This window comes from Heterodontus francisci, chromosome 13 (genome assembly GCF_036365525.1).
Source record: "Heterodontus francisci isolate sHetFra1 chromosome 13, sHetFra1.hap1, whole genome shotgun sequence".
NCBI classification, from domain to species: Eukaryota; Metazoa; Chordata; class Chondrichthyes; order Heterodontiformes; family Heterodontidae; genus Heterodontus; species Heterodontus francisci.
The window spans coordinates 100,327,346-100,352,432 of record NC_090383.1 but is presented as its reverse complement, the minus strand read 5'-3'; the positions used below and the strand labels follow the sequence as shown (position 1 = coordinate 100,352,432).

The following is a 25,087-nucleotide window of genomic DNA, read 5'->3' as shown; positions in this document are numbered from 1 at the left end:
CCGGTCGGGTTCGGGATGGCTGATGTCAGTTCGGGCCCGGGTCGGATTTTAATTTTATCCCTGAGCCAGGCTTCACAGTGATGATGAAGGAACAGCGATACAGTTCCAAGTCAGGATGGTGTATGACTTGGAGGGGAACTTGCAGGTCATGGTATTCCCTTGCGCTTGCTGTCCTGTCCTGTCCTTCTGGGTGGTAGAGGTCATGTTTTGGATGGTGTTGTTGAAGAAGTCTTGGTGAGTTGCTGCAGTGCATCATTTAGATAGTACACACAGCAGTCATGGTGCACCGCTGGAGGAGGGAGTTAATGTTTAAAGTAAATGACCGAGGTTGATGACCTGATGACATTTTCAGGTCTCTACCCCCCAGTTTATTTCTGACAGGCAGCCCTTAAAATTGGCTTTGAAGTTTGCAGGTATTTCATCATCACAATCTATCCCTACATTCTTCAATTCTATTCTTAAATACATACCCAGCTTATTTTTTTTCCTGAATGTCTTAATAATAAATACAGCATTAACAGCTTTTGTTGCATGTCTGCTCCAAATGTTCACCACACTGGTGGTTATCAAGATAGTCCATGAATAGCCATAGGGATGTTGACAAAATGTGTCACTTTTTTTGGAATGCGTTTCTTATTTTCAACTCAAGCCAATAAAAAAGGTCTAATTAATCTGCAACATAACTACAAAGACGCCCAATCGAGATCCATATAAATCCAATATGGTATATTGCGTTTTGGTTCAAAGCTCGTTCTGTACAATACACTGAACTTTGTGATGGTTGTGTAACACCAGCTGTCTTAGAACCATAGAATGATTACTGCACAGAAGGAGGCCATTCAGCCCATCGTGTCCGTTCCGGCCAAAAAAAATAGCCGCTAATCTAATCCCACCTTCCAGCACTTGGTCCATAGTCTTGCAGATTACAGCACTTCAGGTGCATATCCAGGTACCTTTTTAAATGAGTTGAGGGTTTCTGCCTCCACCACTGTTCCTGGCAGTGAGTTGCAGACACTCTCCATCCTCTGGGTGAAAAAGTTTTCCCTCATGTCCCCTCTGCCAATCACCATAAATCTGTGCCCCCTGATAATTGACCTCTCCCCTAGGAGAAATAGACCCCTCATAACTTTGCATACTTCAATTTAAGTCACCCCTCAGCCTCCTCTGTTCTAAGGAAAACAACCCTAGCCTATCCAATCTTTTCTCATAACTGTAACTTTCAAGCACTGGCAACATTCTTGTAATTCTCCTCTGTACTCTCTCTCCAGAACAATTCTGTCCTTTCTGTAATGCGGTGAACTGAACTGTACGCAGTACTCCAGCTGTGGCCTAACCAGCATTTTATACAGTTCCAACAACACATCCCTGCTCCTACACCTCGGCAAATAAAGGAAAGCATTCCATATGCCGCCTTCACCACTCTACCTGTTCTGCCACCTTCAGGGACCTGTGGACATGCACTCCAAGGTGTCTCACTACTTCTACCCCTCTCAATATCCTCCTGATTGTTATGTATTCCCTTGTTCTAGTTTCTTTAACAAATAGTATTTGAATTTCTTCCAGCAAAATCAAATTAAACCTCATCTAGTACTACTGTCTTTTACATGTCTGGGCTCCACTGTGAGCATCAGTTGGTCATCAGTGTACTTGTACTTATATTGTACTTTACAATACTAATCTTGTAGCAGTTTGTTGTAATTTTTAGTTATGTAAAGTTTGCAAAGTTATTTTAAAGGTATTAATTTCTGCATGTCTATTTTCAGATGCGTAAGCATGTGAACTCAAAGTGGTTTATTTTCCGTAAATATGTGGATAATTTCCTTCATTTCTGTATGCCGAGGACTGTTGTGCCCTTATATGCCATGGTGAGAGATATGTCAATTCTCAAACTCTGTATGCTTTTATAACCTGATATGGATCATGGTGAATGGGGCAAATGCCTTTTCAGTTTTAATTCCCCCCCCCTCCATTTCTTTTACTTTAGGTGACTTTCACCAGAATACGTTACCATGAAGTGATACAGCGGTCAAAATGGCAAAACAAGGTATCTGGTTTTAATATTTTTCAAGGGGTCCTAATGTATTATTTTTATCCCTTATTTTGCAGAGTAAGTAAGGATTCCATTCAGAGTTAGAGCCAATGCATGTGTGCATTGGTGTGTAGTCATTGTTGGCCACCTTCAAAAAATCCCTTCTAGCTGGAATTGAATCTGTTTAATGTACATCATTATACACCTTTTGGCTCACTAACAGAATACACACCATCTGAAGGTCATTGAGCATATTTGTTCAAGCTTGCTTTCTGACCCACATTGCCGTAATATAACCTACTATAAAAGTGAGATTAAGATAGTGGAGAAAAAGGCTGATAGTCCAGTACAGAAAAGAACAGTGGACATTGAAATGAGGTGCTCATCTATTTCATTCCACCCAACAGCATGAATATATTAGCAAGTCTCACTGGTATAGGTGGTGGTGATGGAGAAGCGGTGGGGGGAGGGGGTGGGTGGGGAGGGCAAGGCGAATCCATGTGCAAGAAAGGAGGATCACCAGAACCTACTATTCCTCTAGGGAATGTGTACCACAAATGACTGAATCAGCTTGATTCCACTAGGGAACAACTTAATAACTAGATTATATTTCACCAAGGAAGCCATTGAATTTGACCAATTCCTAAAACCAGACCTCTTATTGCTGAGCAACATCAGCTGCTTCTACCAACAGTAAAAGTGTTCGTAACATTGACTGCTTTCAGTACACTGCCAAGGTGACTGATGCCCTGTTTAAATATACTGACAAATTAATTAAATTCTGCACTAAAATTTGTTAGCAGCATCAACAAAGGGCGAGAAGGTTTTATGAAAGATATGGCATTCCCAGGGCATCATCATGCGATTACTCAACCACCTCTCCAACACCTATGCTATTTATTAACAGAACGTGTACGTATGAATGTCCAAACAATCAATAAAGAATTATGCATGGGGATATTGTTATGACCAAGGTGGGAGGAGTGCACTGTCGTTCTCTAGTTCCACTTCTGCACAGGTCACAACGTATATTTAAATGTTTACCCAGTTACCGATACGTCCAATCATATATTCTTTTTTTATTTCAGAATAAAATACACCAACCTGGTTTCTTTAATAAATAACAGTTATCAGTTTATTATAAACCAAGAGTTATCCAGTAAAGATGCAAAGCATTAGCACACAGTTTGAAATATGAATGTAAATAGATATTCCCTTCCAGATGCCCAACACACACACTAGTTAGATTAAAAAAAAAAGAAGTTTTCTCTGCAGAGATTCACTTTACAAAAAGACAAAACAAAACTTTGGCCAAATACTTGTTAATTCTTGAAAGAAAAAGAGAAAGATATGGAAGGATATCAATTGTCCCTTTGGTCTAGCATCCGAGTACATAGAGACAGGTCACTGGAATCTTTTCAGAAGCAGTTGTTTTGGAGATGTTGAGAATTAGTTTGGTAGGCTTTCCAGGAGAAATGCAGCATCAGGGGTTTCAGATATCACACTGGATACGCAGGGTTTCGCAGAGACGGGAGGAAAGAGGCGAGCTTCTTTCTTGGCAGGCTGACCTCCAACTGCCTTCAGAACAGTCCATACACCAACCAGAAAGTCAAAACCTCCTGACCATCATAAATCTTGAGATGACACTTCTCTGTAAACAACTCTCCCAAGTCACCAAGGCTTCTGTCGCTTATTCAGCTTAAAGCATATGACGTCCAGTCAAGGTTTGTTTTCAGACAAAACCTCAAGTGTCTTCCCAGTGACCCTTGTTTAAACAAAAGCACATCAATGGAATCTTTTCAGTTCTAAAACATGAGTCCTCAAAAAAAAATAAAAAAATGGAAGCACTTTCATAATAATATGTAGTTTCTTAGAAGAAGATGTGGATTTGACTGACAGGAATACTCTGCCCATCTGTTGTCAGTGCCTTCTGTTGTACACAGCCTCTCTTTTGTGAGAAAGACAATATGCACTGAATACGGTGTGTGCTTTGTCATTTCAATTTTAGACTGAAGACAGCTCATCCAACATCCAGTCCTGGATGAGCAGAAATTTCCTCCAGTTAAATATTGGCAAGACCAAAGCTATGGTTTTCAGTCCCCATGGCACAAACCAATTCCATCCCCTTCCCTTCCCTTCCCTTCCCACTGCCTAAGGTTGAACCAGACTATTTGGAACCTTCCGACACCAGGGGCTAGCTTTAACGCCCCGATGTGGTTTGCCAGCTCCATCCTGCTCCCAGGCCATTTTCTTGGTGGCGGGGGCAGCAGGGCTACCGACCCGCAAATGGTGGGTGGCCAGTTAAGGCTGTTTAAAGCCCTATTAAAGCTTATTGTCAGAGGCCAACTGGAATTTTCTAGTCAGCTTCTGGGGCATGAGCAGTGTCAGGGATTCGGCCAGCTGCTTGGAGGTGGCCTCCCGGTGGCAGACCAGGGGCCAGTGCTGTAGGCAGGCTCTGAGGCCCTGCCTGCCTGCCTGGCTTTAGCTGCAGGCTGCCCAGTGAAGGGGCTTCCATTTCACAATGGTGGCCCAGCTGATCCAAGGCATTTTTTATTTCCATTTAAAAAAAATTGGAGAGAGGGTTCCTTCATCTTGGGGTGCCCCCTCCCTCACTTCCCTGAAAAGGCACCCTCGTGCTCCTTTCAGTGTTGGAGGTCCTCCTATTAGCTTTGAGAGCCTACCCATCATCCTTAATTGAATGGTGAGCTCACCCTCTGGCTACTAATTGCCTAATTTGGGGAAATCACTGCTGGGTGACATCTGCCCCCCACGCCAACCCTGCCAAACTGCGGACTTCTGACATCCATTTGACGCTGACTTTGGAATCCTGAAGCCCATAAGGGAAACTCCTGCCCTATATCTACCTCTGTAATATCGCCTGTCTCCACCCTTGCCTCAGTCTATCTGCTGCTAAAACCCTCATCCATGCTTTTGTTATCTCTGCATAGAACTAGTCTAATGCTTTTCTGGCTGGCCTCTCAACTTGCATTCTCCAAAACTTAAGCTTATCCAAAACGATGATGTAGTGCTTAGGTTTTGTAAAGCTACCTCCAAGAAGCCTTGCCACCTTGCAATAACTGCGTGAATATGCACCACTGCATCAGACACTTTTTTTTTAGTTAGGGGGTCTAAATTCCAACATACTAGTTCCAGCACAGCACAGCAGACGACATGACTGCCCAAATGGAAGGTTGTAGACCCAACCAAATCCAGGGCACAGGGTCATTCATGTGGTTAGAATGAAAGAAATTAACAGCTTTTCAATTTTCTTCTTCTAAGGGAGCCACAAATACTGTAAATAATCAATCAGTTATATTTTGCCTGGAATTCTGCAAGGGCCTTCCCAGGGGCCTCACTGGACTGCGTGCCTACTGTCAGCTGGCAGGAGCTACATTGAAATCTTAAAAGGGTGTATTGGGTGGAATTCCAAGGATAGCGTTCAATACTTCCAGTGAACTGGGGGGGATGGAGAAAGAGAGCAACAAAAGCCTCCCTTAGCTCACACCACCCCCCTCCCCCCCCCCCACCCCCCCCCCCAACAACCAAATGGAAATTAGCATGTAATTCTTGACTGGGTCCCATCCAAAATTCTGGCTCATCTTCCCTCCTAGTCAGCTCTGTCTGCTCTCTATCCTGGCTGGAGGTCAGAATTTCAGGGACTCAGTCATGGTGCTTTTTCAGAAAATGTTTTTTTTTTTTACTCAATTTATATTCTGCCTGATTTTTTTTCACTGCTCTTACAGAGAAAATTTTGCCAGGGCTCAGATTGTTGATGGGGAGGGCCTTGCATGTGGACAATGCTTTTTGAAAAATCACGTATATGTTGCTGCTTTTTTCTGTCCACTGAGTTTACTTGATGGCAACCACAGCCATTGCACCCGCAATTATTGATTTGTGCAGACATCATTGAGGCCCTGCTGGCAGTGTGATACGTGTTATGCATTATATAAATATACAACTGATAAAGTGACTTTTTTTCCTGCAGGTAATCAGTACCGTGTTATTTGTTATGGGAGCATCAGCAGCAGTCACGGGAGCTGTCTTCCTTTTCAAGCATTTTCCCAAATCACTTAACATCCAGCAGCTGCAGAATTGGAACGTTAGCTTTAAGTAATTTGAAGCAGCCAAATGGGAAACAAAATCTTTGTGGTTTTTTTTTTAAAAAAAAGAGGAAAATCCTTATTCAAATTTAAGGGGGTAGCCTTGATTTTCCTGTGAACAGACAGTAAGTAGCTATCGCCAATAGAAAATACTTTTGTGTGCCGGCCATTGGCATTTATCATAGCCTGCGGTAAGCACATATTTTAACTATTACCTTGTTCTGCATTTCACTAGCATCAAAAATAGTGTTTGTCAGCTGAAAAAGGGAGATACATCAGGCCTGATTTTTGTAATTTTTTCCATTCGAGAACAAGATGATAGTGGCCTGAAAATTACAGCACAGCCCTCCATCACTCTCTGTTTTTGCTGACATCCAGCCTGCTGCAATTTTGGAGTGAGCCACTCCCAACAAAACAAGTGGGATCCTTCTTAGAATATGCAAATCAGGGTCCTACTCCTTACCGGCACAGTGGCGCAGTGGTTAGCACTGCAGCCTCACAGCTCCAGCGACCCGGGTTCAATTCTGGGTACTGCCTGTGTGGAGTTTGCAAGTTCTCCCTGTGTCTGCGTGGGTTTTCTCCGGGTGCTCCGGTTTCCTCCCACAAGCCAAAAGACTTGCAGGTTGATAGGTAAATTGGCCATTATAAATTGTCACTAGTATAGGTAGGTGGTAGGGAAATATAGGAACAGGTGGGGATGTTTGGTGGGAATATGGGATTAGTATAAATGGGTGGTTGATGTTCGGCACAGACTCGGTGGGCCGAAGGGCCTGTTTCAGTGCTGTATCTCTAATCTAATCTTACCAGAATTATCCTAAAGCTTAGACCTTGTACTGATTACAGTGCACAGGTGGCAAGTTTGCAACCACCAAACCCTGACCCTGAATTGGATGCATGTAAATTTATCCCCAGTCAGCAGCCCAAACAAACAGAATGGGAAATTTTAAAACCATTAAAGACCTCTTGCCCCAAATACTGCATTCTTGTGTGTCTGGAATCATGCAACAGCAAGAATACAGCTGCTGCCAAGTGAAAGCAGGGTTTTACAAACTGGTCTACCCTTATACTATCTCAAAAACAAGAAATATAGAAGCAGGATTGATTGATGACGGAAGGGCTGTCGATGTCATATACATGGACTTCAGTAAGGCGTTTGATAAGGTTCCCCATGGCAGGCTGATGGAGAAAGTGAAGGCGCTTGGGGTCCAAGGTGTACTAGCTAGATGGATAAAGAACTGGCTGGGCAACAGGAGACAGAGAATAGCAGTAGAAGGGAGTTTCTCAAAATGGAGACGTGTGACCAGTGGTGTTCCACAGGGATCCGTGCTGGGACCACTGTTGTTTGTGATATACATTAATGATTTGGAGGAAAGTATAGGTGGACTGATTAGCAAATTTGCAGACGACACTAAGATTGGTGGAGTAGCAGATAGTGAAGGGGACTGTCAGAGAATACAGCAGAATATAGATAGATTGGAGAGTTGGGCAGAGAAATGGCAGATGGAGTTCAATCAGGGCAAATGCGAGGTGATGCATTTTGGAAGATCCAATTCAAGAGTGAACTATACAGTAAATGGAAAAGTCCTGGGGAAAATTGATGTCCAGAGAGATTTGGGTGTTCAGGTCCACTGTTCCCTGAAGGTGGCAACGCAGGTAAATAGAGTGGTCAAGAAGGCATACGGCATGCTTTCCTTCATCGGACGGGGCATTGAGTACAAGAGTTGGCAGGTCATGTTACAGTTGTATAGGACTTTGGTTCGGCCACATTTGGAATACTGCGTACAGTTCTGGTCGCCACATTATCAAAAGGATGTGGATGCTTTGGAAAGGGTGCAGAGGAGGTTCACCAGGATGTTGCCTGGTATGGAGGGCGCTAGCTATGAAGAGACGTTGAGTAGATTAGGATTATTTTCATTAGAAAGACGGAGGTTGAGGGGGGACCTGATTGAGGTGTACAAAATCATGAGAGGTATAGACAGGGTGGATAGCAAGAAGCTTTTTCCCAGAGTGGGGGTTTCAATTACTAGAGGACACGAGTTCAAAGTGAAAGGGGAAAAGTTTAGGGGGGATATGCGTGGAAAGTTCTTTACGCAGAGGGTGGTGGGCACCTGGAACGCATTGCCAGCGGAGGTGGTAGATGCGGGCACGATGGAGTCTTTTAAGATGTATCTAGACAGATACATGAATGGGCAGGAAGAAAAGAGATACAGAAGCTTAGAAAATAGGCGACATGTTTAGAGAGAGGATCTGGATCGGCGCAGGCTTGGAGGGCCGAAGGGCCTGTTCCTGTGCTGTAATTATCTTTGTTCTTTGTTCTTTGTTCAGGAGTGTTATTCTACCAGCTCACTTTCAATTGCTTCCACTGTATTTTTTTAAGCATTGCTGCTAATGAGGGTCCCACTGAGAGAAAGATCTTGCCATAGCAGAATTGAGTGTAAGAAAATGAGCTCTCTGTTTTACTACATTAATGAATATAACTACATCAGCAGTTAATATTTTGATTAAGGAATATATGTTGACCGAGTGATGCAAATGGTATTTCTAAGAATAAATACTTTTATTTGATCCTTGAAACATGGTTGGACACTTCTTACAAGGTGAAATGCTACCACTAAACCTGAAATTCTTCATTCCCGGAAGACCGGAGACTGATTTTTAGAGCAAAGCCTGCCAGAGAAATAAACATCAAACTCCTATGAAGATACACTGAATTCAAAGAAACTTAAAAACCAGCTGGGTGGTAATCTGGTAGAGTGGATCGCCTTGCTCTTTATAGAACCCACCTGGTTTTCATTCTTCAAGAGGTAGAGATTGTGCAGGATTAGGAGAGATAGGGAATGTTACAACCAAGGTGGGAGTAATGCACTGTCAATTCAGTCCCATTACTCCACAGGTCATAGCATATTATTAAAGTTCTCCACCTACTGGAATTTTAGCCAGATTAAACACTTTATTAACCTCCAGAATAAAACAGACCAAACCAGGTATCTTTAAACAACAACAAATTAACTATTTATTAATAAACTAAATCTTAAACACTATTGAGATAAATCTATGTCTAAAAGACTTTAACTTCTTATTCCTCTTAACCTTCATGCACATATATTCAAAAACCAACAGTTAACTGGTTTTAAAAATGTTTTAAATTAGAGCTGTTTCTTAGGAATAATAAAATTACTGGGTTGTCAGTCTTTGTGGGTTACGTTCCTGGTTCAGGGAGGTGTCCCTGAGCCGACCTGAAGTCTCCCGGTGAATTTGACAGTCTATAATGGATAGGTGTTCAAAGCACTTCGGTTGCAGCAGGCATCACACTGCTCTTTCAACAAGGAGTATAACAACAGGTCTATTTGGATTTTTAAATTGGTAGTCTTTCAGTAGAAACTACTGAGAATTCCAGAACTCCCAGAAACACACAAAGGCAACAGAAAGTCACTCCTGAGGCAAAGACTTCTTCGAGGCTGGAAGTAAAAAGGAATTTGCTACCTCCAACAATACAAAGATTTCCTTTCTGGGGTTTTTGGGGATCTTGTAGATGTAGTATATCTGGACTTCCAGAAGACATTTGATAAGGTGCCGCAAAAAAGGTTAATACACAGGGTAAGATCACATGGGGCTGGAGGCAATTTATTAGCTTGGATGGAGGATTGGCTAACCAACAGAAAAGAGAGAGTTGGGATAAATGGGTCCTTTTCTGGTTGGCAAGATGTAACTTTTGGGGTACCACAGGGTTCGGTCCTCGGGCCCTAACTATTTACTATCTATATTAATGACTTGGGTGCAGGGATAGAAGGTACCATAGCCAAATTTGCAGATGACACTAAAATAGGTGGGAAAGTAAGTTGCAACAAAGAAATAAGAAATTTACAAATAGATATGGATAGGTTAGGTGAATGGGCCAAAATTTGGCAGATGGAGTTTAACGTGGATAAATGTGAAGTTATCCATTTTGGTCGGAAGAATAGAAAGGCAAATTATTATCTAAATGGAGAGAAACTTCAGAGTGCTTCGGTGTAGAGGGATCTGGGTGTCTTTGTGCATGATTCGCAGAAACTAGTATACAGGTACAGTAGGTAATAAGGAAAGCAAATGGAATTTTGGCATTTGTTGCTAAAGGAATAGAGTATAAAAGTAGGGAAGTGTTGCTGCAACTGTACAAGGCATTAGTGAGACTGCACCTTGAGTATTGCGTACAGTTTTTGTCCCCTTACTTGAGGAGGGATGTAGTTACATTGGAGGCGGTTCAGAGGAGGTTCACTAGATTGATTCCAGAGATGAGGGGTTTGTCTTATGAAGAGAGATTGAGCAGGTTAGGCCTTTACTCTCTATAGTTTAAAGAATGAGAGGAGATCTAATTGAGGTATAGAAGAGGATTGAGGGGATTGACAAAGTAGATGTAGAGAAGATGTTTCCTCTGGTGGGGCAATCTAGAACGAGAGGTCATAGTTTTAGGATAAGGGGTAGCAGATTTAAAACAGAGATAAGGAGAAATTACTAAAGAGTCATGAGTCTCTGAAATTCACTACCCCAGAGTGCGGTGGATGCCGGGACATTGAGGAGATTGACAGATTTTTAATTAGTAATGGGTTGAAGGGTTATGGAGAATGGTTAGGAAAGTGGAGTTGAGGCCGAGATGAGATCAGCCATGATCGTATTGAATGGCGGAGCAGGCTCGAGGGGCTGAATTGCCTACTCCTGCTCCTAGTTCTTATGTTCTTTTATGTTTTTCCCTCTCCAGGCGAAACACAGCCTGTAAACCAAAGTAGATTTTTTGCTGAGAGACAAAAATTCTTCCTTCAATGGAGTATGCTTCGCTGGTCTCCAGATCAAACTGGTTCTAGGCAGTCAATACCCACAGTTAACTAATACAATACAACAGGTGGTTTCTCTCTCCTGCTGTTATCTAGGAAACAGGCTTGCTGCTGGCATACACTGTGCCCAGAGAATCTAAAGGCTTCTCTCTGCCTTTAAAGGTACATAGACCCCCTTAGTTTTTAAACAGAAGAAAAAAAAATTCCCATCACAGGAGCCATAGTCACAATCGCACAGGATGTTGTTTGTGACTAACCAGTACAATCTGTTGGCTGATAGTATGCGGGAGTAGCCAAAATCTTGGTCAACATTGGGGGTTTTAAGGAGGGTGTTAAAGGCGAGAAGAGTGGAGAGATGGAAAGGTTTAGGGAGAGAATTCCAAAGCACTTGACCTAGAAGGCTGAACACATGTCTGTTAATGATGGGGCACAGGGATAGGAGAATTCCTTCAGGGTAGGAGTCAGATGTATGGAGAGTTTGTGTGGGAGGGGGAAAGGGGTTTATAGGGCTGGAGGAAGATAAGGAAGGGTAAGGCAATGAAGCGATCCAAAAGTGAGGCTGAGAAATTTTAAATTGGAAGGCATTGAAGTATTGGGAACCAATATAATAAAAGCAAAATACTGCGGATGCTGGAAATCTGAAACAAAAACAAGAAATGCTGGAATCACTCAGCAGGTCTGGCAGCATCTGTGGAAAAAGAAGCAGAGTTAACGTTTCGGGTCAGTGACCCGAAACGTTAACTCTGCTTCTCTTTCCACAGATGCTGCCAGACCTGCTGAGTGATTCCAGCATTTCTTGTTTTTGTATTGGGAACCAATGTCTGGCAGCAGATAGGTGAGCACGACTTGGTAAGGAAAGGAGAGGGGCAGCAAGGTTTGGATGAGTTGCAGATTACAGAGCTTGAAGGATGGGAAGACAGAGAGCATTGAAATAGTTGAGTCTGGAGATGGCAAAGTCCTGGATGAGGGTTTCATCAACAGATAGGCCGACTTGGGCAATGTTATGAAGGTGCAAATAGGTGGTCAGATGCTCAACTTAGGATAGATTACAACACCTAAGTTTATGAAATGTCTCATTCAACTGAGACAATGGTTGTGAATAGGGATGGAATGAATGGTAAAGGTACAGAGATTGTGGCAGTGTCCAAAGACGGTGGCTTCAGGCCTCCTGATGTTTAACTGGAGGAAACTGTAGCTTATCTACAACTGAACAATCTGACTCAGACAGTAGTGAGTTGAAACAGGTAGTGGTTATTGTGAAATATGTAAATTTTACACCCTTAGTTTCAACATTAGAAATTTGAGTCACTGACCAAAGAGAATGTCCAGCAGGATTTTGACCACCTTCTGTGATTTTTGTGATTTATACATTATGGACCTCTCAACCAAGGGGGTAGGGCCCTCCATTCTACTCTATCTAGACTCCTCATAATTTTATACAATTCCATTAGGTCACGCCTCCACTTCCCCTGTTCCAAAGAAAACTATCCCAGCCTATTCAGTCTTTCCTCATAAATAAAATACTCCAGTCCAAGCAACATCCTTGTAATTCTCCTCTGTACCCTCTCTGGGCAAACCTGAGAGGTTGTAGGGGGGGGGTGGGGCGCATACATTTAGGATAAGAAGTAGAAGGTTTAGAGGGGATTTGAGGGGAATTTTTTTTCCTTGAGAGGGTGGTGGGGATCTGGAATTCAGTGTTTGAAAGGATGGTAGAGGCAGAAACCCTGCTAACATTTAAAAAGTACTTGGATATGCACTTGAAGTGCCATAAGCTACATGGACCAAACAGCTGGAAAGTGGGACTAGGCTGGATGGCTACTTGTCAGCTGGTGTGGACACGAGGGGCCAACTGGCCGCCTCCTGTGCAGTAAATTTCTGTGATTCCCTGATATTGGATCAGTTTCTATGTTTGCAGATTTTCTCAATGCTGATCGTACTAAGTTCTTGATTTGTTGCTGCTTTATGAATGTGAAATTTAACCCAACTAACTGAAAACGCAAGATGTACCATTTTTAATAGATACAGGAAGAATACATTTTCTGGGGTGCTTTCAGTAAATGGAACGAGGGGACTAACTGTGCCCCCATCATTTTGGTTATAGGGGCTATGGTTAATGTTCATTCTCTACGTTATTGGACATATAGAAAAATAGGAGCAAGAGTAGGCCATTCGGCCCTTCGAGCCTGCACCGCCATTCAATACGATCATGGTTGATCATCCAAAGTCAGTACCCTGTTCCTGCTTTCTCCCTGGATCCCTTGATCCCTAACAACTATATCTAACTCTTTCTTGAATATATTTAATGATTTGTCCTCAACTGCTTTCGGTGGTGGAGAATTCCACAGGTTCACCACTCTCTGGGTGGAGAAATCCCTCCTCATCTCAGTCCTAAATGGCTTACCCCTTATCCTTGGACTGTGACCCCTGGTCCTAGACTCCCCCACCATCGGGAACATCCTTCCTGCATCTAGTCTGTCCAGTCCTGTAGACCCAAGGCCTGTAATATCTCATGACACAGTAGAGACTAAGAACACAAAGTAAGCTTAGAGCCTGCGAACAAACTTTATGCTCAGCTATTAGGCACTTGAGTTTAATTTATAGTAAGCAGCCATGGAGTCTATTTAGACTGGGCATTGAAGGAGGAGGTGCCATTATTTTTTAAATTGTTGGCATTCTTGTTTGATGCCATTCTGTGTTGGTGCACATTTCCCCATGCTGGCATTCGTTGGCCCTGGCACTTCAGGTGAATGGAGTGACAACCCCCCACCCCCCCTAGTTCGCAGCTTTGAAATACAATGATCTTAAAGATGTTGGTGGGGCTCTGTTGTAAGACACTCCTAATCTATCAAGAGATCTGATGCATTGCTTCAAGATGCAAATGGTACAGTCTATAATAACACTTGTACAGTAAGTGATATGTAACTACATTGGTCACAGCTGAAGAGAGAGTCTGAAGGCTTTGCCTTAAATGACCCAGCAGAAGTTATTGTGCTAAAAAAAAGGCATAGTGAATGCTGCCTGAGAAAAAGGCACTGAACTGCATGATGTAATGATGGTGTTCACAGAGCTCTTGCACCTGTGTTTATTCATGTAAGCAATGGCATTATGGCTGAGGGTGTGATTGGCAACACAAGAGCCATCAATCACTCCCTTATAGGTTGGGAAATTCAGCAACATAATAAATTTAGACATCCCTTGTATGCATCATGGATTGTATCATTTTCTGTTGGAAAGTATGCTCACTAAATTGGCACTTAGCTCCATATCTATGGCAGTGCAAGTGATGAGAACACCATTATCTACACTGCAGTCTGTCATTGAGCAAGAGCTAATAACAGACACTTAGAAGTATCTTTCATGTATGTTAGATGCTCATGTGAATGTTTTGGAGGTTCAAAAATTTTTTTAAAACCTCGACTGAATAGAAGCCAGCTTGGACAAAACCTAATGGCAGCCATTGTGGAGGTGCTTTGGTTCTATTCAACAAATCTTTGAACATCACGAGTTGAGAACCTGCAGCACTGGAACAGGTGGAACTAAGTGATTGTCATGTTGGTGCCAGTTTTGGGCCACAGTATTCCTGTACTCAGAAAACATAGTGTCTCAGTAAATACAGCACAGGGCACCACGGCAGCCACAGCACTGGACGCTATGCATGCAGGCAATCAGCATTCTATCCTCCAAGCAGCTTCTCAGGTGCTGTACCTATCACCTTCCATTGCTAAGAAAGACTTGGACAAAGGAGAATATATCGAAGTTCATAAATAAGCAGTGGCACTTTTAAAGATGTTGGGAAAGCCTGTATATTCTGTAAAATCCTATGTAAAAGAATAGTCGCATCACTACAATGCAGCACCATATCCAGAGAATTGACACATACCAAAGCATTACAACCATTCATTCATTAAACAAAATTAGGTTACCAGTAATATAGGAGTAGGTTTCATGAGTTTACACTCCTGGCAGAGAGTTTTGCACTGGAATTGTATAATGACAACTTGGGTATAAAAGTTCATGTGCCCCACAAGATTCTCATTGTTGGAAGATTCTGTGGGGCACAAGGTCTTCAATGTCAGAATTTGCAATATGTGCACCTGAGGTATGAACCTCTTGTGGCAGGAATGTGAATTTGTAAAATGTTAGATGTAAGGTTCTTGGTTTTCAAATTTCTCCATTGATTAAACTTCAATAAATGCAAAACTTGAACATTGGCATTTATGCTAAATATACTGATAGAAGACCAGGTGTGCCATCTCCTCAGAAGAGTTCTTGCCTGTTTTCTTTTTGGAATTAGATCATTTCTTTGCAATAATGCAAATTTCTGCAATTGCCTACACAATATATAGGAGAAACATGTTTAAACAGGCAAAGAAAAATCAGCATTTTAACAAAAGAAAACAAAATACCAAAAAAAAGACTCTGTAACTTCAGTGAAGATAAAAGAGGGCTACAAATAAACACAGAGGATGGCATTTTACCAACTTAGTCCCTGCCACATAGGCAGGACCATATTCTGGAACCCAACTCTCTGAACATCGTGTCCAGCAGTTGCTCTTTACCACAGCAAGACCGATGTCATCGTGCCACTCGGCTCCCTGACAAATTTTGAAGGGGTGTGGGGGGGTGCTCACACTTCCATTCTTTCAACAGGAAGGATTTCTAATTAAAAGGATATGGTATGTGTTAGGAAATATCACCAGCACTTGAATTTTTCAGGCTGCAGCAAACAGAGGAATGAAAAGGAGACCTGGGAAGGCTACTCCTTGGGTCTCGCATTCTTATCTCGAGGTCCTACTGCAGGATCTGAGGGGCTGCAGTGAGGTAAGCTCTCCCAAGATGGGAGGAAGAGAACAGCCTCTCTAACCAAGCGGGTGTGGATGGAAGTGGTCGAGGAAGTCAGCAGCAGGACTGTGGTACTTCCAACCTGGAGACAGTGCACCCAGAGGAACCATGACCCCAGGTGGGCATGATAGGTGGGTGGCTTAACACTTTCAGGTGCCAAACTGGATATGCCCACACAAGCCGAACTTATGAACTATAAACTTATGAGGAAAAGCTGAAATGGACTTTTCTTGTAAACAAAATGGAAAAAGAGCCCTTCCTTTCTTGCCAATGCACATTGAACTACAAGAACCCTGAGCTAATTTTCATGTCTGGAGAAGTCATTAAAATACAAATGATCATCTCTGTGGATATGGCTGCTTCTCTCCAACTGATTAGGTTAACAATCGTTGCAGTCTTTTTGACTCCAAAATCAAATTCCAGAGAATGGGTGTGAAAACCTTGCTTTATCAAGGTGAGATGATCAATGACACCAGGACTCCATTGTCTAAAAATGGCCTCATCATCAGAAACAATTAATGAGGACCATGGAAAGAGCAACTATGGTCACATGACAGAAACAAAGTTTCTGATAAGAAGCTTTAATAAATATATACTCTGGACAAAGGGACCATCGAAGAGACAGGAGCCTGCCTAAGATTACCAGCTTTGAACTACATGTAGGCAGAGACTGGCATTTGGCCTTGAACTCCCTACCTGAGGAATCGTACAAGGACTTCACCATTGACCTTTGGCTGGACTATAACAGGAGCAGTCTGCAACTGTGCATCTATCTTTCTGAACCTCCCAAGTCTTTCTTCAATGAACAAGGAAAAAGATTACAGGCCTGCAACATTTCAAATCTTCACCCCCGGGAACAGTAAGTCTATCAGAGGACATTTTTAAATCATCAGAGTTGATGCATGTTGTCGTTATAATCTCTGTCTTGTGTGTGTGTGTGTATATCTGTATAAGTGTGAGAGTGGGTGTTGTATAATAAACATTTATCTTTGAAACTTATGAGAAAACCTGTCATTTATCTGTTCATGACAATTAAAGCACTCGGGGTTAAAAGCAACTTGTTTAAAAAAAAAACACGCTGTCTTTGGTCAGTCAAGAGATGAAAAGGGGGGAACCATCCCGATCATTTCTCACCTACCCACATTGACTTGCCCAGCATTCTCCTGCACACCACTGCAGAGGCCTGCTTTAGGTCGGGAAAAAGAACCCGACCGAACCTCAGTGGACCCAAGCCCGAACCGGCCTGAATCCCTCCGATTTTGCCCCGAGCCCGACCTGACCCGAACCCGCCACTACTCGACCATCACTTTACTTATCTTCCCACTGGGAAGCTCCACGAAGCTGCAGTGCATGCACGATGGTCTCATAGTTTTGTCCTGCACTCCCAGCTCAGGTAAGTTTTTTAATTTCAATACTTACCAGCAGAGCACTTACCGTGTGTGTCCGGCCCGACCCGACTCAACCTAGACTCGGCCCGACCCGACCCGAGCCGAGCCCAAAAGCCGGCCCCGGAAGATGGGCCGAAGCCGACCCGAACCCGACACGTTGTCGGACCCCGGTCGGGTTGCAGGCCACTGCTCAGGTCAACACGCACCTTGCAGTTCCACTTGTTCCTCTCCCTGCAGGTACCTCAAATCCCCATCTGTGTAGCTGCCACTCATCCTCAGCCTATTTCCTTCTTGCATCCATACCTCACAGTCACCCTCCACAAATGAGGTGAGGTGAGAGTGACTGCCCTTGACATCAAAGCAGCATTTGACTGAGTATGGCATCAAGGAGCCCTAGCAAAACTGGAGTCAATGGGAATCAGGGGGAAAACTCTCCACTGGTTAGAGTCATACCTAGCGCAAAGGAAGATGGCTGTGGTTGTTGGAGGTCAATCATCTGAGCTCCAGGACATCACTGCAGGAGTTCCTCAGGGTAGTGTTCTAGGCCCAACCATCTTCAGCTGCTTCACCAATGAACTTCCTTCAATCATAAGGTCAGAAGTGGGGATGTTCGCTGATGATTGCACAATGTTCAGCACCATTCACAACTCCTCAAATACTGAAGCAGTCTGTGCAGAAATGCAGCAAGTCCTGGACAATATCCAGGCTTTGGCTGATAAGTGGCAAGTAACATTTGCGCCACACAAGTGCCAGGCAATGACCATCTCCAACAAGAGAGAATCTAACCATCTCCCCTTGACATTCAATGGCATTTCCATCCCTGAATCCCCCACTATCAACATCCTCGGGGCTACCATTGACCAGAAACTCAACTGGAGTAGCCATATAAATACCGTGGCTACAAGAGCAGGTCAGAGGTTAGGAATCCTGCAGCGAGTAACTCACCTCCTGACTCCCCAAAGCCTATCCACCATCTACAAGGCACAAGTCAGGAGTGTGATGGAATACTCCCCACTGGATGGGTGCAGCTCCAACAACACTCAAGAAGCTCAACACCATCCAAAACAAAGCAGCCCGCTTGATTGGCATACCATCCACAAACATTCACTCCCTCCACCACCGACGCAGTGGCAGCAGTGTGTACTATCTACAAGATGCACTGCAGCAATGCACCAAGGCACCTTAGACAGCACCTTCCAAACCCGCAACCTCTACCAACTAGAAGGACAAGGGCAGCAGATGCATGGGAACATCACCACCTGCAAGTTCCCGTCGAATTCACACACCATCCGGACTTGGAACTATATTGCCGTTCCTTCACTGTCGCTGGGTCAAAATCCTGGAACTCCCTTCCTAACAGCACTGTGGGTGTACCTAACTCACATGGACTGCAGCGGTTCAAGAAGGTAGCTCACCACCACCTTCTCAAGGGCAATTAGGGATGGGCCATAAATGCTGGCCTGGCCAGTGGCACCCACATTCCATGAATGAATAAAAAAAAGCTGTCCTTTCCTCCTCTGCACACAAGCCATTAGGAACACTCACACCTTTCTGCTGTCTCTCCCTGCAAGTGGGGGGGGGGGGGGGGGGGGGCGGTTGGCGGTGGTGGCCCTCCTGTGACAGGCACTCTTTTGGCCATTAGCAATGCATGTCAACCTAATCCACCAGGATGGAGGTCTTGTTCCAGGAGGTTGCAGATGTCAACAGTGCCATGAGAGCCTGGGCCTTCCGAAGCACTGGCTTTCAGATGTCAAGACAGCCTGTAGACGCTGTGTTGGGGGGACTCACCTCCTTCCAGCTGGATCTTGGTGTCCATCCCCTCTGCCCTGTGGAGGGGCATGCAACTGAGGTGAAGGCATCTTGCACTGCTGCTGCTGCTGAAGCAGTTGGCAATGGTATAGCCTCTGCTCTTTGCCCTCAACAGAAGTGGAAGGTGGAGCTGCATAAGCTGCTCCCATGCCACGGTGAAGGCTGGCAACAGGGAAGTGCCGCTGAAGGTGAGTGAAATTCTAGACAGGTGAAGTGTCATCCAAGAAATTGGCAATCACCTGTCATGAAGTGAAAGCACTTTCAGAGAAGAAATGCTCTGAACACAGGGATGAGGAATTTCAGTTATGATGATAGATTGGAGAAATAAGGACGTTTTTTCTTGGAGAAGAGAAGGCTGAGAGGTGATTTGATAGAGGTACTCAAAATCATGAGGGGTCTGGACAGAGTAGATAGAAACTGTTACCACCTGTGAAAGGATTGAGAATGAGAGGGCACAGATTTAAAGTATTTGGTAAGAGAAGCAAAAGTGGCATGAGGAAAAACTTTTTCACGCAGAGAGTGGTTAAGGTCTGGAATGCGCTGCCTGAGAACGTGGTGGAGGCTGATTCAATTTAAGCATTCAATAAGGAATTAGACTGTTTTATGAAAAGGAAGAACATGCAGGGTTATGGGGAGAACGCAAGGAAATGGAACTGAGAGAGTTGCTCTTTCAGAGAGCCGGTGCCAACACAATGGCCAAATGGCCTCCTTCTGCGCTGTAATGGTTGTGTGAACGCCAGTCTCCCAAAGGAGATAGCTGGAGCTCTTCAGAGTAACTGAGCAAAGCCTTCCCAGCTTGTCAGTTTCACTGAACAAACTCTTCATGCTGTACATTTGCCTCAGTGACCCTGACAAGTTGCTGACAGGTCAGGAAACAGGTTACATGGCTGGAAAATCCAGGATTCAGGGCCAAAACTGTCCATAATTGGCTTAACAACTTCGTACTTCTCCAACAGATCCAAGGGGTTTCTCAGTTTCCCTTCATTGTCACCCCAGGGAAAGCTGGAAGAGCGTGGGGGTCACATCAGGATCCTGACCCAATGTCAATTTCCAGGACATTCCCACCCTGCAGTATGCACCAGAACCTGCTTCCAACAGGCTGGAAAATTCTGCCCATAGTCTGGGAGCGACAACCACCTGTACCCTTAAACATATGTTTGTTTATTTCAGTGTGTGCCGAGTAGAAAGCTTTTTTTTCTTGTTCCAAAATGCACCAAACAATTTACACAGCAGTTAAGCACTAACTAAATAGTTAAGCAACTAGTCCTTCAAATACTTGTAATTATGCCCAAACAATCTTTTATGGTACATTGTTGCAGAGCATAATGGATGCACTCAAACAGTTCTGCTCGAGTCTCGCTGACTGCAGTTATCTGTGCACCACTGTTGATGAAGCTATGCTGTAATGCTAGAAACTACTGTACTAATCATTTCTGCCAATACTGTGGAGATAGTGATATTTTTTCCTCATTTTCACATTAAGTGCACTTATACCAATTTTCAAAGATTCTGTGCCAATTAATCTATAACATGGCCATAAATCTCTAACAAGCAACCATAATTTTATTCCATTTCTATTAACACATTTTAGCAGGAAGCAAAATTTGAGCTGTGGTTAAAAACAAAGAAACAACAGACTTGTTTCCTAATGGTGTCAATCACTGTCTGTTCCTTGGCCTAGGAAGAGGAAAAAACTTAGCCCAGGTTTTTGCAGTGAGCAGGGGAGTTGCAAGAGCAGGGCCAGAGATAATACTGAGCCGACACAGATCGCCGTCAAAATACTGAAAAACATGAGAAAGGCAAAATTAAAGGCATTCTGTCTGAAAGCATGCATCAGTTGCAACAAGGTGGATGAAATGATGGCACAAATATAAGTAAATGGGTATGATCTAATTGCTATTATGGAAACGTAACATCAGGGTGACCAAAGCTGGGAACTAAATATTCAAGGGTATTCAACATTTAGGAAGGATAGGGAAAATGAAGTGGAGTAGTGTTGTTAATAAAGGATTAGATCAGTACATCAGTGGGAGAGGATCTTAGATCAGAAGTTCAAGGTGTAGAATCAGTTTGGGTGGAGCTAAGAAACAGCAAGAGGCAGCAAACATTGGTGGAAGTTGTTTATAGGCCAAACAGTAGTGATAATGTAGGGCATGGTATAAATTAGGAAACTAGAGGTGCATGTAGCAAGGGTAATACAGTAATCATGGGGGACGCCAATCTACATATAGACTGGGTAAACCGAATTAGCACTAATGTAGTGGAGGATGGATTCCTGGAATGTACACAAGGTGGTTTTCTAGAGCAGTACACCGAGCAACCAACTAGAGAACGGGCTATTTTAGATCCAGTATTAAGAGCTAATTAATAATCTTATTGTAAAAGGAGCCTTTAGGGAAGAGTGATCATAATGATAGATTTTACATTAAGTTTGAAAGTGATGTAGTTCAATCCGAAACTAGGGTCTTAAATCTAAACAAAAGGAAAGTACGAAGGTATGAGGGGAAAGTTGGCAGTGGTAGATTGAGAAACTACATTAAAAGATATGATGGTAGAAAGGCAATGGCTAGCATTTAAAGAATTAATACATGGTTTACAACAAATATACATTCCTTTGAGGCACAAAAAAACAAAAGAAAAAGTGATCCAACTGTGGCGAACAAGAGAAGTTAAAGATTGCATTAGCTCAAAGGAAGAGGCTTATAAAGTTTCCAAAAAAAGTAGTAAGCCTGAGGATTGGGAACATTTTAGAATTCAACAAAGGAGGACCATGAAACTGATAAAGAGAATAAAGAATATGAAAGTAAATAGCGAAAAACATAAAATGAACTGTAAAAGCTTCAATAGGTATGTAAAAAGGAAAAGATTACCAAAAACAAATGTGAGCCTATTACAGGAAGAGACAGGAGAATTTATAATGGGGGAAAAAGGAAATGGCAGAGGAACGAAACAAATACTTTGGCTGGAATTTTATGCTCCCCACAGGAAGGGGCTGGTGGCAGAAGGTGCTGTAAAACAGAGTGGAAGGTGGGTTGGGGGGGGAGGGGGTGGCTGGTGACATTCACGACATCTTCCCGCCCCAGCTGCAGTTTTACGAGGGGCGGCAGTGGCAAGAAATGGCCCGCCCACCCCAGGCCAATCAATGCTCTTAAGTGGCCAATTAACTGCCACTTAAGGGCCCACCTGCTGCTTCTGGTATCAGGCCCCCCAGAAGCCGCCCTCCTTGCGGGCTGGGGGGGGTGTCTTGCTGAATGGGCACCCTGTGCCCGATGGAGAGATTACCCCCCCGAAGCCCCAACCAACCCCCCTTGCCTCGCCAGGGCCCAGCTGATTTTTTTTTTTTCGGGCCTCGTTGGAAACACTTATCTTGTTTCTGGGGCCGTTGCCCCTCCTTCTGCTGTGATTGGGTGCAGTCCCAGCAGTGGCCACTGCTCCGGGTGGCGCTGCTGGGACTGAGAGATGCCCCCCTCCCACAACTGATTGGCTGGCAGCTCCATTAGGCGAGACTTCCCAGCCCAATTAAGGGCCTGGGGAGCATAATATCCTGGTATGGCTCCCCAGGCCTGGTGGAGGCGGCTCACCCCAACTTTTTGGCCAGTGGGCAGGGCCTTCCATCCAATGTAAAATTCTAGCCTTTGTGTCTGTCTTCACGGTGGAAGAAACATAAAACCTTCCAGAAATACGAGAACACCAAAGGGACTAGCAAGACTGGGGAACGGAGAGAAATTAGTATTAGTAAAAAAGTAGCACTGGTGAAATTAATGAGACTAAAAGTTGGTAAATCACCTGGACTTGATAATCTACATCCCAGAATGGTGATATAGGTGGCTGTCAAGATAGTGGATGCATTGGTGATCATCTTCCAAAATTCTATAGATTCTAGAACAGTTCCTGTAGCTTTGAAGGTAGCAAATGTAACCCCACTATTTAATAAAGGAGGGAGAGAGAAAATAGGGAACTATAAATGCTAGAATCTATTATAAAGGATGTGATAACTGGACACTTAGAAAATAATGGTAGGATTGAACAAAGTCAACATGGATTTATGAAAGGGAAATCATATTTGACAAACTTGTTAGAGTTTTTTGAGGATGTAACTAGCAGAATACATAAAGGGGGAACCAGTGGATGTAGTGCATTTGGATTTTCAGAAGGCTTTCAATAAGGTCCCACACAGAAGGCTAGTTAACAAAATGAGAGCACATGGCTTGGGGGCAATATACTGCCAGACAGAAAAGAGAGAAGACCAGGTCATTCTCAGCTTGGTAAGCTGTGACTAGTGGGGTTCCACAAAGATTACTGCTTAGGTCCCAGCTACTCACAATCTACATGAATGATTTGGATATTGGCCTTAAATGTAATATTTCCAAGTTTGCGGATGACAAAACTAGGTGGGAATGTGAGTTGAGAAGGATGCAAAGAGGCTTCACGGGGATTTATACAGGCTAAGTGAGTGGGCAAGAACATGGCAGATGGAAAAATTTGAAGTTATCCACTTTGGTAGGAAAAACAGAAATGCAGAGTATTTCTTAAATGGTGAGAGGTTGGGAAATGTTGATGTTCAAAGGGACGTAGGTGTCCTGGTTCATGAGCCCTAAAATTAACATGCAGGGGCAACAAGTAGTTGGGAAGGCCAGTGGTATGTTGGCCTTCATTGCAAGAGGATGAGAGTACAGAAATAAAACTATCTTGCTGCAACTGTATAGAGCCTTGCTGAGACTGCACCTGGAGTATTGTGTACAGTCTTGGTCTCCTTACCTAAGGAAGGATATACTTGCCATAGAGGGAGTGTAACAAAGGTTCATCAAGCTAATTTCTGGGATGGCAGGATTGTCCTATGAGGAGAAATTGAGGATTCTCTATAGTTTAGAATAATGAGGCGATCTCATTGAAACATATAAAATTCTTACAGGGCGTGACAGGGTGGATGTAGAAAGGACGTTTTCCCTTGCTGGGTGGATCTAGAACCAGGGGGCAGTCTCAGAATAAGGGGTAAGCCATTTAGGACTGAGATGAGGAGGAATTTCTTCACTCAGAGGGTGGTGAATCTTAGGAATTCTCTACCCCAAAGGGCTGTGGAGGCTCAGTCAGAGCCTCAAGTCAGAGATCAATAGATTTCTAGATATTAAAGGCATCGGGGGATATGGGGATAGTGCAGGAAAATGGGGTAGAAGATCAGCCACGATCTAGTTGAATGGTGGGGCAGGCTTGAGGGTCTGAATGGCCTTCTTATGCTGCTATTTCCTAAGTTCCTATTACTCCTTTGAAACTGACTACAACTTCAGCATGTTGGGCATGTGTAGATTAGTACAGAAATCCTAAAGTTGCAGTCTGTCACTTGGTGCTCCACCACAGGCTGGCCCCAGCTCCCAATCACCACCCCCACCATACAGACACAGATATCACTGAATTCAGTAGGAACTTGAAATACCGCTCCCACATCGCTGTTAGAAGCCCCATAAAAAGTTATACCTTATCCAATCACATGTAGCTGGGTTTTTAAAATAAAATTTGATGAACACAACTGGCCCTGAAAAAATAATTTTATTTGCATGGAATGCTGTCAAACGATTATGCAGTAGATTTTTAAGCTGAATTTAAGCACTTAAAAGTTTTTTTCACTATTTTAATTTCTACCTGCATATCCCAATCTTTTCTTCACTGTGTAAAAAATCTTTTAAAGTGATTTTATTTTACTGCTTTTTGTTTCCTGGTTGGGCATCTGTGAAAATCCTTTAATGTGATTGGCTGCTTGGTTGCTTTGCTGCTGACAGCAAAATCCAGGCCTCAGTCTTTTAATCCTCCTACAATTCTCAGGTTCTTCTAAAAACTCAAACATGCCATCATCTAAATTACTACTACTTGATTTACTTTCTCTTTGCTACCTTGATGGTGCCTGTGCTATGAGCTTTCACTTTAGTTTCTCAATGGGAAAAAAGTAAAATGGTGAGTTCACAGGCTGTGCATGGAGGCCAGTTCCACACCACCATTGGCAGATGTTTTGGTCTATGAATTTTTTTTAAAAAAGGGCTGATGGTGAGACAACTTCTGTTTTTATACAGTACAACCTTCCCAGGTGAGGAACACCATCGCAAAGTACAGTGATAATGG

At 43.5% G+C, this 25,087-nt stretch overlaps 1 protein-coding gene across 2 annotated transcripts in view; it reads left to right on the top strand.

Moving 5' to 3' along the window:
- The window catches only part of LOC137376534 (kynurenine 3-monooxygenase), a 41,796-nt gene extending 33,093 nt beyond the window's left edge, over window positions 1-8,703 (top strand). Inside the window, exons 13-15 of one of the 2 annotated variants that reach the window (XM_068045275.1) lie at window positions 1,764-1,865; window positions 1,985-2,044; window positions 6,015-8,703. In XM_068045275.1, the coding sequence (XP_067901376.1) occupies window positions 1,764-1,865; window positions 1,985-2,044; window positions 6,015-6,143 (291 nt within the window). In that variant the 3' untranslated portion in view covers window positions 6,144-8,703. Of the gene's footprint in view, window positions 1-1,268; window positions 1,514-1,763; window positions 1,866-1,984; window positions 2,045-6,014 lie in introns of those variants that run through there. The other variant, XM_068045276.1, reaches the window with a different exon arrangement.
- The last annotated feature ends 16,384 nt before the right edge of the window (window positions 8,704-25,087 follow it).